Source organism: Eptesicus fuscus, chromosome 13, assembly GCF_027574615.1.
Source record: "Eptesicus fuscus isolate TK198812 chromosome 13, DD_ASM_mEF_20220401, whole genome shotgun sequence".
NCBI lineage: Eukaryota > Metazoa > Chordata > Mammalia > Chiroptera > Vespertilionidae > Eptesicus > Eptesicus fuscus.
Genome location: NC_072485.1, coordinates 32,480,431 through 32,494,485, shown reverse-complemented (window position 1 = coordinate 32,494,485; position 14,055 = coordinate 32,480,431). Strand labels below are relative to the sequence as shown.

General features: G+C 39.7%; 1 protein-coding gene across 11 annotated transcripts in view; it reads right to left on the bottom strand.

Moving 5' to 3' along the window:
- Positions 1–2,015: 2,015 nt before the first annotated feature.
- The window catches only part of DLG2 (discs large MAGUK scaffold protein 2), a 1,173,098-nt gene continuing 1,161,058 nt past the window's right edge, over positions 2,016–14,055 (bottom strand). For 10 of the 11 annotated variants that reach the window (XM_054725747.1, XM_054725750.1, XM_028128522.2 and 7 more), the window contains 4 exons: positions 12,038–12,210; positions 9,768–9,877; positions 4,522–4,613; positions 2,016–2,382 (listed from right to left, as the gene is read on the bottom strand). In XM_054725747.1, coding sequence (XP_054581722.1) covers positions 2,276–2,382; positions 4,522–4,613; positions 9,768–9,877; positions 12,038–12,210 — 482 coding nt within the window. In that variant the 3' untranslated portion in view covers positions 2,016–2,275. The remainder of the gene's footprint in view (positions 2,383–4,521; positions 4,614–9,767; positions 9,878–12,037; positions 12,211–14,055) is intronic. The other variant, XM_054725745.1, reaches the window with a different exon arrangement.

The following is a 14,055-nucleotide window of genomic DNA, read 5'->3' as shown; positions in this document are numbered from 1 at the left end:
GTGGTTCAGTTTGATTGTACTCAGCCACAACAATACTTAATATTAAATGAAAAGCACATTGCACACCCCGCGGAAACATCTACTCGTTAATGACAGTCTAAGTAAATGGTTGCATGCTCAGTTGAGAAACCAAAGGAGTAATCATGGTGGCCTAAAGATAGAGCTGGGACCAGGAATGGCATTCTGGTGGCAGGAAAGGTCTGGGAGCAATATTGATGAGAGGAGACCTCGACCTGAAACTGGCTAATGGCAAATGTGGTCACATCTGTAACATTTTGAGCAATCTAAGGGAATTTCTAGAAATTTAACTTTCATTAGAGGGTAAGTACATTGCCAGCCCTTTCATTAGCAAAGGCAGCCTCAAGACTACAGGTAGATGCATGATTTTGCTTTTCTGTTTGTTTTGGTGACTGCAGCCAGGCAGAGAGTGGTAGTTAGTGTAAGATGAACACCATCTGTTTTTTGGAAAGAGACCCTCATTCTGAGCTCCGATGTTCTTCCTTTGAAAAGCCTCACCACAGCTGATGGCTCTGTCTCTTGCTTTCCCACCCCAGCCTGCATGCTGGTTTGCTGCACAGTGTGGCAGAATTCCTGCCAGGTCTGGATGTACCCCAGTAATAAGGCGATGGGGCTGAGTCTGGGCCTGCATAGAACCCAGAGTTGAGTGGTTATTGAGATCACAGAAAAGTCTCTCTCTAAACACCTTGGGCGCAAGCAAAGCTAATGTCACCACCAGCTCTAATGTAGGATATAGGCTTTGGGAGGTTCCTTTCTTTAAAAAAAAAATCATCATTATTATAATTGCTAAAAAATAAACTTGGTCCAGGTGCAGCCCTCAAGAAAGGCAGTTTAATTGGTCGACCTCTAAGTCATTAGTTGTCTTTCCTTATTGTTCTATCTCTTTGCCCTGTACACAGAAACAAGTCTGCACTCCTCAACTCCAACCAGATAATTCTCTTCTCTCTCTCTTCCTCAAAGAAATAGTGCATCTTGGGACAGATCTATGACTAGCATCTCTGGCTGTTATAAAACCTGTTACTTGTGAAACAGACAAATAAAAGTGTCCTCATTACTCATGATTGGTCAAAATACTACATGACCCTTTAAGAATTGTACGTAAGTAACTAGGAACAAAGTTATTCAACTATTTGCATGGCAGCCCAGGTTGTTTATCAAGAGAAAAGCAAAAACTTCCCTTTAGCTTGTTGGTATGAGTTGGTCTCTGAAAGCCATCAGCTTAAAAATGCATTAACCAGATGTCTTCCAAAAATATCCATGAGGGCAACTCATTAAAGGATGCGCTCCATGAGAGTCTATCACTAATGGGATAAGGAGGTCATGGGAGGTAAGTAAGGGAGAAGTCTGTGTCAGACTTGGAAGGAACTCAGATGCTCTTAGTGGATCACTGGCAACAGAAAGGAGAGTGCAACTTTCAGGTCTTGAATTTGATAATCTGCAGGTAGTGCATACAGTTAGTCTTTCCATTAATTAGTCTTTACAAAATATTTCACAAAACTTTTTTAACCTATAGAAATTTGTTTCTATACATTTAATATATTTTTATTGTATAAATTATTCTCATCTTTAGTGCCTTCTTTCACTTTATAAATGGTAAAATAGACAATAAACAGTCATGAAGCTAACCCAGGTGGAACCCCCTCTTCCCAGTAGGGTCAGTCCTCCATACACTCGTGAGTTTTATGAAATGCTCGTCTTTGCAGGTGCCAGTCAAAGAAACTACACGCACATCCTTCCCTGATATTATGCCGTCTCCAAAGGGACTCCTTTCTTTCTTTTTTTCCCTTCGTTCTTTCCTTTGCTCGTTAAGAAATCAAAGGATGTGCATATAAAAAGTCAAAGTGGACCAATTACAGATGTGGGTAATGGGAAGATTGGTGAAGTTCAAGTGCTGGCAACTTTTCTTTAAAGCAAAAAAAAATACAGAGAGCTCAGCAGCTAAGTCGGCTCTGGACATCTGCTGGGTGAGGAGGCTGCCCAGTGTGGGCACCAAGCCCGTCAGAGGTTCATCCCTACGCCTGGCCCCTTGAGCAAACCAAAGCCTTCCTGCATACCGAAGTGTCTTTTCTGTCCCACCCTTTGGCCCCTCTGTTTCCTTCATGGCTTCACACAGTTTGTGTTGTACATTCATCAGAATTCACATTGACTGCAAAACATAAATGCAACAAAAACATAAAAGCCTCCAAGTAGTAATATTATATATATATTTTGTTCTTCTAAATGCTCTTCTGTCGTTGTCAGAGATGCAGTAGCTAATTTATAACTTTTCCTTTGAGGGGATCCAGATGAAAGGCCCAGACTGCTCTTCAATGACAAGCTTGCACTGGTTATATATATCTTCTAAGCTATCTCCTTGGACAATAGCTAGAACGAAAGCAAATGCACCCAGTGTTAGGAATCTATCACCCATCACACAGCGGAAGCTCAAGTCAGTGATAGACAAACTCATCAGGAAACTTAGCGTGACTTTTCACTAGTAAGAAAAAGCAGAACATTCACTTAAGCAAGGTCACATCAATGATGAAAAAAGTGCTTTTCAAGGCATGTTCTGGATCAGCAATAAATGCAACACAATCTTTCTCCTTTCTACATGTATGTCTGTTGTTCTGGACAATGAATCATCCATTTAGTTGCATTTTATGAGTATCTATCTACTCTGGGCCAGGCCCTGAGGTAGGTATTGATCATTTTTTCAGATTGAGAGCTCCCCATTTATTAAGGAAAGCTGGCCTTATATGTCTGTATTGTACTTACTTAGACACAGAGGAAATAATAAAAGTTCTTGGAAGAAACTTTAGTTAACCTCCTCAACCCCCAAAACCTTTAAAAGGAAATTCCATTCATTCTCTAAGTCAGTGGTCGGCAAGCTCATTAGTCAACAGAGCCAAATATCAACAGTACAACGATTGAAATTTCTTTTGAGAGACAAATTTTTTAAACTTAAACTTCTTCTAACAACACTTCTTCAAAATAGACTCTGCGAGGCCGTGATATTTTGTGGAAGAGCCACACTCAAGGGGCCAAAGAGCCGCATGTGGCTCGCGAGCCGCAGTTTGCTGACCGCGGCTCTAAGTAATTTGGTAACATGAACTTTTACCCTACATACTCAAATTGAGAATATCTTATGCTAAGTAGTTATAAGAAACATAAATAGGAGGAAACATAAACAAACTGATCAACTGTGTATTACTAAAATACCTAGTCACTTAGATTAGATTTAAGTACATTTTATTATTTCCTGGCGCGGGGAGAACTATCTTGTAGCTACATCTCTAAAACACATTAGTACTATCCTTATTACAGTAGGGCTTACATTGCTACTGAAACATGGTTTAGGTTTTCAAAAACACTCTTCAGAATATGTTGATTATTGTATTGTATGCCCGAATATAAGCCACTGTCAAATAGACATTGTTTTGACTTGATGATCCTACCTGGATGCTCTTTTAGAATGAAATATAACTTCTATCTTTATTATTATTAGAAATTTTACTTAAGATTACTCCATTCAACATGTTTGCAAACTGCTAAGCCACTGGTGTTTTCTATTCTGAGTAAGATAAACAAGAAAATATCTCACTTTACATAAGGTTATTCATGAGGAAAGTTCTTGTTTTCAAACTATCAGTTGTAAGGCAAATTCCACAAATGTTGCTCACTCCTTGGATTTGATCAATGTTTCATGAATATATATGAGAAAACCCAGGATACCCAAGATTAAAAAAAATCGTCCTTTATTCCCCAAACTTCATTTCCAAGGACATATTTAAAAAGAAAAAAATAGTTTTGTTTGACAGGGAATTAATTGCAACACAAGGAAGTATTTCAAGACTCTTGTTCACATGTGCTAATGGGGAGGCCGACCTCCAGGTCACTGAAGCGGAGGCTGGAGGCCCTGAGATTGCTGCTCTAGAGTGACTGCTTTGGACAGCCCTCAGAGTTTCTTTTTTCAAGTTTTCTAATACCAAGGAGATAGTTTAATGAAGTATCAATGCCTAAACTGTCCTTAATAGCAGGAAGTAGCTCAGTGGCATCTGGCATCCCTGGTTTTGGATAGGGCCACTGGGAACCTGGGAGCTGGCTACAGCTTAATTCAGAGCAGGGGAAATCCAGAGTCCGAAGCAAATGGGCGAAGCAGAGGGAAATTGGGGATTCTCAGCAAAAAGGTTTTAGGGCCCAGATGTACCAGGCCCTCAATATGCCAAATGTCAGGCAATTTATCTCCTTTATCACAGTTCCAGGGGAAATGAGCTTACCTGTATTAGACTTATCGAGGTGATCACTTTGTAAGTTATATAAGTGTCTGGTCACTATGTTGTACACTTGAAACTAATGTAATATGTACAGGGTGGGGCAAAAGTAGGTTTACAACTTTTGGTATGGAAAATTTGTACAATAATTAATAAAAAAGAATAAACTGTTTCATATCCTCACAACTGTAAACCTGCTTTTGCCCCATCCTCTATGTCAACTGTAATTGAAAATTTTTTAGAAAGAACTTACCTGTAAAATACTCTCCAAATTCTTGTTCTAGCTTAATTGCACGATCGTAGGTTTTCTTGGCCTGTTCCTCTGTGAGACGCTTGTTCATCTCCCTGGGAAAATGAGGGTTTAGTATTAGAACGCACAGGGACTATTCAAAACCCTGAAAAATTAAAATTGGCAAAAATGAGTCCCACAGGAGACTTAGTGTAATCTTAGCAGCAGTTTCCTAGTCATCATTTGGGACTCCTCTTTGTTGGGATAATTTTTAGCAACAAAGACTCCTTCCCAGGCGCTCCCTCTCTCCACAGGCAATCTCTTGGCCCCACAGTGGATTGAAGCAGAACCTGTCTCCTTATGATTTCCAGGTACTGGTCTCTCTTCCGCTCTCGGCAGTCCCACAGGGTAGAGCTAACCTTCCTTCCTCGACGACAGGCACCAGGGTCTTGAAATCAAGCCCTCCAGTGTGCCTTGAGGTTTCCACTCCTTCAGAATAAACTGTCCTACATCCTTCATCTATTCTCTCCTTGGATATGATTTCTGAATCCTAACCTTCCTTGGACTTTGTTCTAGTCCATCTAGATCTCTTTTACTAGTAAATGTGGGCTGTTGAATTGAATAAGATCTTCCCAGGGTGGTCAGAGGGAGGAGAGAGCTGGCCAGAAGGGAAGGTATATCACAGCATTTTGGACCTCATTACATATGAGAGAACATGACTTAGCTGTTCTCACATACTGACCCCTCAGAAAGCTTTGATTTCTCGACTCCCCCATCCTTCCCAAGAGCTGCTGCTCATAACCACGTGGAGTGGAGAAACACAGAAAGTGCTTCCAAAGAATTATAGGAGAGGTGAAGGCCCCTTAAGCATGTGTGTCTTTTTTTCCCCTCACCTGAGGACATGTTTAGAGAGAGGAAGAGGTGGGGGAGGGGGAAGAGGGAAGCAGGGTGGGAGGGGGGGGGGCGGGGAGAGAGATGAGAGAGAGAGAGAGAGAAAGAAATGCGGTTGCCTTCCGTACATGCTCTGACCTGGGGATGGAAGCCACAACCTAGGTATGTGCCTTGATCGGGAATCAAACCGGCAACCTTTTGGTGCACAGGATGACACTCAACCAACTGAGCCACTCTGGCTGGGTAGGTGTGTGTATCTTTCAGGCTGAAAGGCATTCTGCAGCTCTTGCTGCTCAACTTTTACAAATGGGAGGCATGTCTGTAGCAACCAGCACCCTGAACTTCCTCTGTTTTTATAATCAGATGGAATCTCAAGGAGCTGCTGAAGAACGCTTGAATTAAAGTGAACACAGAGGGAATGTAATAATCCATAGAGCTGGTTCCAAAATATTTTCAAATAGACTGCAAGCAAGTACTATTAAATAGTGATCCAGGATAGAGGTGCTTGTTAAGGAACAACCTTTAATGCTCAATTTGCTTATTTTTGTTCTGATAGAATGGGCTGTTAAGGAATTATGCCTGAGATTCTCTGTTCCTTTCTTTCTGTTACCCTGTCAACCATTGGTGTATCATTAACTGTATATAAGTACTGCTTAATCATTGTAAGTTTATTTAAATCCAACCTTGTCTCAAGGGCAAATTGAGGTGAGAGAAAAATGGAAAATAACCTAATCTACTTAATCCCTATCCAGTGGCAGCTTTGTCTTCCCATGTCCTCTAGTATCAATTTTTTTTTTTGCCTACCAAATTACACTTTTTAAATACACATTATTTTATCTTTCCATGTTTTTTAAAATAAAAAAAACATTTATTAATCAAAGCCTGCCAGTCATTGCCTCTGATCATCATAAGAATACCAGTGTGACTGCACTGGGCTGATAGAAGTCTGGCCAAGAGCAGTGACATTTTAGTTGGTCCATTGGGATGTGTGGACCAGATGGGTGTAGAATTTCTAAAGCATTGCTGCCTTTCATGCCACTTAGGAAGCCAGAGATCTGAGTCTGGAACACATGGTCTTAGTCAATTCCTTTTTTTTTTTCCAGAGCAAATAACTGAGGCCTGAAGTAGTAGAGAGACTTGCCTAAGGTTGTACATTTAATAAAGAGTAAATCTGATGCAAGAACTCAAGGTTTTTGTTTTTTTTAAAAACCATTTTTAAGTCAAACAGACCTTCTATTATACCAAGACTCTTTCAAAAGACTTATTTGAGAAAAAAAAAACCCCACAACAAACCGAAGTCAGAATCATTAAATGATTCTGGACATGATGCTGAGGGCTGCAATATAAAGAAATGGGAATTTCCTGAATTCCTGCTGTTGAAATAAACTCATCTCATTCTGAGGGATGGTATCAATGATCCTCTCCCAAATAGCACAAGCCCTAGAAGCTGTGAGTGGCTGTCACTCTTGGGTGCAGAACATGCTGGGCTAAATGAAGGGATACATTACACAGCAAGACAGTGTTTTGCTCCAGATGTCAAGGAAGCATGTAGCCCAGGATCGTCTTTGACTTCCCTGGCCCATGCTGGTCTGTCTTCTTGGAATTCCCTTTGTACTTTTTGTAGCAATGACTAAATTTACGTTTTAAATTCCCTAATATATGAATTTGTTTTGTGTTTTTGCCTAACCTAGGAGTTCTTCAAGGGCAGACCATGGCTTGTTTATCAGCATATGGCAAGGAGCCTGACTGAACACATTGACAGAATAAGTGAATGAATGAATGGACAGTTAGACAAGGAACTACAATGATGTCACAGTTAAAGATGGAGTGAACACAGGCCATCATAGGAGCAAAAAGGTAAGAGCACACTGGGGTGGCAAGGTGAAAGGTTCTCATTGCCATGGGGTGGGGCAGGGACAGAAGTCACAGGGGGCACACTATAAAAAGAACATCTCTTTCAAATATACTCCCTTGATTTCATGCTTCTCTGGAGAGTCAGCTATGTGTGTGCTAATAAGCTCTGTGATTTGATGTGGAAGATGCGCTTGAGAAAATGTGTGTGTGATGATGTATCAATGCCTGAATGTGACAGCTGCCATGCTCTTGTTCCGGCTGACTTAGCCTGCACTCCTCTTGGGGTGTGAGCAACTCAGAACAGCCTTGCTCCTGACGTAAAACCCTTGGAAAACTGAACTGGAAAGTACACATTCAGCATTTATGAATGATGGCACATTGGTTGGAATGTCTCTACTACTGCGCTGGAGACCTATGGACGTGGATGCAGCCACTCTGACAGATTCCCGGTCCTGGTTGAGGAATCCAGCCTTCAGTAAGTTTAATTTTCCTTGGTGATAAGTGGCTGTGATAATGCCCTAAGGCAAAACAAAATAAGTCATCTCATAGTTGTGGAAGGAAGTAGACCTTCTACTGAGCACCAGATGGGACTGTCTCCCAATCTCACGTGGAACCAAATGTGCAACTGCAGCTTCTCCCTCAGGCCTCACTTCCTGGGAGCCATTAATTCCACTGCCTGTTGATGATGTGAAACCTTATTTTTCTATTTAATGGAACAGGCTTTTAAGATGCTGTTCCTAGGATGTGAGGCCCATTTTTCTATTCTTCTTCTTAATGTTAGCATTGCTCATAAAATTTATGAGGCTCTTTAAAGATTATAAATTACTTTTACATAATGAAATTTGTGGTTGCTTAATTCACTTTGTGCAATATGCCACACAGTATCCTACATGACGGGAAATTTAATACATGCTATTGGGGATAATATGATAAAGAACCATTATTTTATTGTTAACACAGATTTTTTCCATGTGCCAACTATGGGCAAAGCTCTTTATGTTAAAATTTAACACGTAAATTCACAGGGCTGAATTGCCGGTGATCTCCTTATTTTACTTTTGGACTATGATAAAAACTTTGCCCATCTTTTATTTATGAGAATATAGTCTACTTTTAAGATATCACTCTGGCAATTTCCTCAGAGACCCGCTATATATTTAACTGAATTCTCTTGGGCTGCAATTCCAGCTACTGCAACTTGCTTCATTTCTTCATCCTCAGAGAAGACGGCGGAGCAGGTAGCCGATAGCCTCTGCAAGCAACTGCGTTAACCTCTGGGAGTAAGTAATTTCTTTGATCTTTCCATGAACACTGTTTTCCAGAACTTTGTGGTTCACTTCTGCAGCCTGTCAAATACCCTGAGGTCTTGTGGCCCAAATGGAGGCATATTTGAGCAAAACTCTTGTGACAGACACACTAGCGTGAACTCTTGCAATCTATTGGAAAAGGCACTGTACTGTTCATATGTTTTATGATGATCAAATAGTTTTATTCCATTTATAATAAGGTAACTTGACATATTTCATAGCAATAATAGCGAGTGCTCCCCATATGCCAAAGACTGTATGAAGAACTTTACATTCATGATCTTGTTTATCTTTCTTCTAGCTCTATGAGGTATATGTTCTTAATGTGCCAAGTTTAGAGGTAAGGAACTCAAGGTCATGGAATTGACCAGTGGCAAAGCAAAGAACCAGTCCTGGCCTGATCAATTTTCAAGTCCCTGCTCTTTGCCTCTTTGTTCTGCTACCTTTATGGCGACTGCAGCCTCATTTTTGTATGGAAGTTATCTATAAAGTAATGCCAACAATTTTCATCAAACTGTCAAAGGAAATATGTTACTTTGTAGTCAAGTCAGATCAGGACTATCTGCCCAATTTGTTTAGTGACTTTTGAAGGAAGATATTTTACAAGTCTTCTGAAAATTAAAAGAACAATATAATATATTTTCCCCTTGTTCATAAATGTGCACAAACATGGAGCTGTTGGGTTAAGTAATAGATATTTTACTGCCAAGCCATGAAGAAACTCCCTATAAAGGATAGTGGTCTATATTCATGAGGTTCTAATTAAGGAACGTAAGAATTCTGTGATACAACGAAGTGAAATGCCAATGAAAAGAGTCTAAAATATTGTCCACTCCTTTGATAAAAACCCACACATTTAAAAAGATTTACCAATGGAACTGCTCTCAGAAGTAAGAAATAATTAGAAGATGATGCTATCTATCATTTGGAAAACCAAACCAAACAGCCAAATTAAATCAACCTACCTTCAAAACAACAAAACAATCACACACATACACATACATAACAACTTGTGAAATGAAAATAAAAGTCAAGAAGCATTACTGAAGACATTTTAAGGAATTACTGACATGTCTGTAGTGACTCAAAAAACTTTAATACAGCTTTAAAAAAAAGGGAATGCTTAAAAAAAATCAATAATGGCATTTCCCCTTTGTAAGCATTTGTGACAGAGCTGTGTCATATGGAACAGGGGGCCAGATGAAGGCCTCCACTTACATCAGTGGTTCCAGAGACTTGGGCTTAATGAAGATGGCAATGGGATAGAGCTGGGCAACTTGTAACCGCTTGATAGCATTTCCTGATACGTCAAGTATACAGTGTTTGCCCTGGTAGAAAGAGAAGAAAAATATGGAGTTAATCCAGAAAAAGTGATCATAATCCAACATCCACTAAAAATAATGTAAGTGTGTTAGGGGAAGATAAGGGATAATGGATTTCTCAGGGTTGAGAAGGATCACTGCAAAGCATAAGTAAAAGTTGTTACATAGGTGACTGCTGAATGCTTGCCATGACTCATATTTATCACTTCCTTACTAAGTGTCTGCCCTAGGGATAGACATTCCACATGTGTTGTCTCAGTTAACTGTTTTCTTTTTAATTGAATTTATTGGGGTGACATTGGTTCGCAAACCATACAGGTTTCGAGCGTACAACTCAATAAAACATCATCTGCATACTGCATGGTGCACCCATCTCCCCAATAAATACCTGATGCTTTGCACAGAGAAGATATGTAGACATGTGTAATGTGACTGGGTCTATTCTCATAAAGCTCGAAACCAGCTCTGAAGACAACTGTCAAGAAGAAATTCCCACATCTATGAGGTAGGTGTTATCAACTGCTTTTTACAGAAGAGAAGACTAAGGCTTAGAAATATGAATGAACTTGCCCAAAGTCTCAGTGTTAGGAGGATGGAAACAAATCTTGAGCACTTACACAGCTGTTGGTTGGAATAAATGGACCCCTCATTGTCTCACCCTGCCTGATGGTAAATTTGGAGGAATGGTAATCATGTGAATTTAGAATAATTCCATAAGTATTTGCTGAGTGCTTATGTGTGTCCTGACCTTGATATGCCCAGCCTAGCAGAGGACACTCACAACAAGAGTTACCTTAAATCTTGTATCTTAAATGCTGAGAGAGAGGCTAGTACAGGGTATGTAAATTTCTTGTTTGTTAATGAATAGAAACCCTATTACATTATAGCACAGCTCATTTAACTTGGCTTCCACTGCAATGAGTGCTCAGAGCAAGGAGCTGCTTTATAAAGTATTTCCAGAAAAGTAGATATATTTGCCACACATCAGATTCTACCTCCTGGAGAGAAATGGCCTCATTACTCTGATGCTGGCAGAACTTTACACAAGAAGAGAAAAAGCACATTATGCAGATAGAAACAGTCCGAAATAGGGGATAACAACTCATCTGTAATATTTAAGTGAAAATGAGCTGAGTCCATGAATACTTGAGCTCTTATAATAGGAGAAATGCACTGAGATGGTTCAGGCCTTTACCACGGAAGCAATAGATTCCGAGTTTGCTATCTGTGAAGTGTAGCAGCTACATAAAGTTTCTAAACGATTTATTCACTGGCCAGAACATTTCAAGTTAACAAAGGTTGTATCTTTATGTTCCAAGAGGAGAATAGATGAAATTCTCCAGGAAACTGATTGCAAACAGTATGATATAGAAACTAACTTTTGAGAGAGAGGAAAATAGATGCAGCTGCTCAGTGTATTCTTAGGTAGACATTTAAATTTCTTCATTTTTGTACCAGTACATCAACAGGGAGAAAACAGTATTCAACCCAACAAATATCAGTTATATAACAAATATAATTGGCTCTTAACTCTTTTTTCCCCTCCTATGAAATGAATTCTCTGTTCACAGATCTGGATCTCTTTATAGGCAGATCTTAAAGTCACACTCACATGCTTTCCTATCCTATTCTTTTTGGAATGTTCTCCTCTTTCCAGTCACTTAAAATTATTAGCAGGAAGGCAATCGCAGCACCTACAGCAACCTTAAGTTGGAATTTTTGCCAGTAGAAGGCTAGGCAGTCAGCCCATCTCTCTTTTGATCATGGGGCTCTTAAGTTTTCAGGTAGATAAGACATAACTCCTGCTAATAAACAGACTTGAGGATGCTGATCTAAATCACCAAGAGTAATGAAGCTTCCTTAATAAGTTCAATGTTGTTTACTGGGACCAAAGTCAAGGACAAAGGGAATCTTCATAAACTTCAAGCTGTTCAATGGCTTTATGTTTATACTCCATCCTTCCCCCCTCAAGTCCATCAGCTTATTTTACTGAAATTAGAGCAAAGATGAATGACCATGCTCTAAAGTGATTCTTTGCTTAGAGGTCTAAATGGAATATTTCATCAAACTTTACAACTGCAATCAGGAAAGAGTATTGACCAAAATATGCAGTTTGCCACCTGGGACCCTTCGGCAGGGGAGGTGTATGATGGTTGGTGAACATACCCTTTCTGCTACAAATCTCACAGATTGCACACTGGTTCCGTACAAGTTGTCGTTGTACTGGCCGGCTTCTATAAACTTGTGCTCTTGGATATCCTTCTCCATTTGTTCTCTGGAAATGACAAAGTGATAGTCTCTGCCATCCACCTCGTAGTCACGCTTTGGCCTTGTAGTATCTTTATAAAACAAAAAATTAATGACATGAAGATCATACATTGACACCCATAAACTTCTTTACACTTATTTACCCCAATACACACTCAACATAGATAGATAAAAATATGTAATATGAAGTACCATGACATAGTCATAGGTACCAGTCTTAAGCCTCCTACTGAAAACAACTATAAAACTAGACAGAATACGTGGAACAGCTATTTTCAGGCATCAGACAACAGGCAGTGCAGGGCTATGATTCTCGATAAGAGAAACATATAAGGGGAACTACATTCACTCCACATTCATTTCTTAATGGAGAGTCTAGAAATCATATAGTGGCCCCAGAAAGATCATATTTTGGAAAGTTACTCTACTAGTAGACCCATCTTCACCATCATTACTGGAAGAAGCTGATCTTTTAGTAAATTATTACCTGTCAGAACAAAAACTTAATATTTTATAAAGAAAAATTATAAAGTCCAGACTCTCAGTGATGTAACATCACAAATAAAATATTATGGGACAAGCAATTAAGCAAGAAAATGTGTCATATAACCAGGTTAAAAAAAAAAAAGGACATACAGTAGAAATATATTCAGGAATTTAAAAATATATAAAATTAGATCATCACAGTTTAGGTCGGACTGAAAGTCATCAACTATAATTGTGGCTAGAGGTGGCTAAATTCTTTGGAAGAGGAGAAGAGCAAACAATTATCAATATCAATAAAAAATGTTAATATATTTCCAATCTTCGACTTAGCTACTGTATTTCTAGGAATCTATATTAAAAATTGCCAAAACATAAAATTTTATCTTGAAAGATGTTCCATTATACCAGTTTATAAATTATAAATAACTTTAACATTTTTTTTTTTAAATATATTTTATTGATCCTTCACAGAGAGGAAGAGAGAGGGATAGAGAGCTAGAAACATCGATGAGAGAGAAACATCGATCAGCTGCCTCTTGCACACCCCCTACTGGGGATGTGCCCGCAACCAAGGTACATGCTCTTGACGGGAATCGAACCTGGGACCCTTGAGTCCACAGGCCGACGCTCTATCCACTGAGCCAAACCGGTTTCGGCAATAACTTTAACATTAAATTACAATTCCAAAATAGTGAAAAGCAGAGAAAACCCAAAATACCCATAAATGAAGATGCTTAATTATGGCATAGTAAAAATTCAAAATATTTATATAAAGTCTATATATATAAAAGGCTAATATGATAAGTGTCCCTCCGACTGTCCAACCGGTTGCTATGATGTGCATTGACCACCAAGGGGCAGACGCTCAACGCAGGAGCTGCTGTGACGTGCACTGGCTATTTACAAAGGAACAGCACTGTGGACCTGGCACCCACAAAGCAACACTCGGCTTCACCCAAGTGGGACACAGGCCCTGCCACCACCTGGAGTGACAGCCCACCAAATCACAGCCACACTGCCGAGACCCCATGGTGCAAAATGTGGCCCACAGCCCAGCCCAGAAACGGTTGCTGTGGGCGCCAGGTAATGACACCATGTAGCAACACTCGGCTTCCTCTCCCTAGCGACTAGCCTCCTTGGAGTTTCCTCAGCCCAGAAACATGACTTGCTTTATAGTTAGGTGGAAACATTTTACACTTTAACCAAATGTCTGTGAAGCATTTTCCCATGCCTCATCTCACTTGATCCTCACAGAAGTCCTGGAGTAGGTAGATAGGAGACTCTGTAGAATCCTATTTTCTTTTCATTAGCCAGAAAACGGAGATTTAGAAAGTTTAGAAACTTGACCCGACTGAAAAGAAGTAAGAAATGGTGGACCTTGAAAATGACTTCAGGTTTTCTCACTGAGCAGAATAGTCAAACACTGCTGC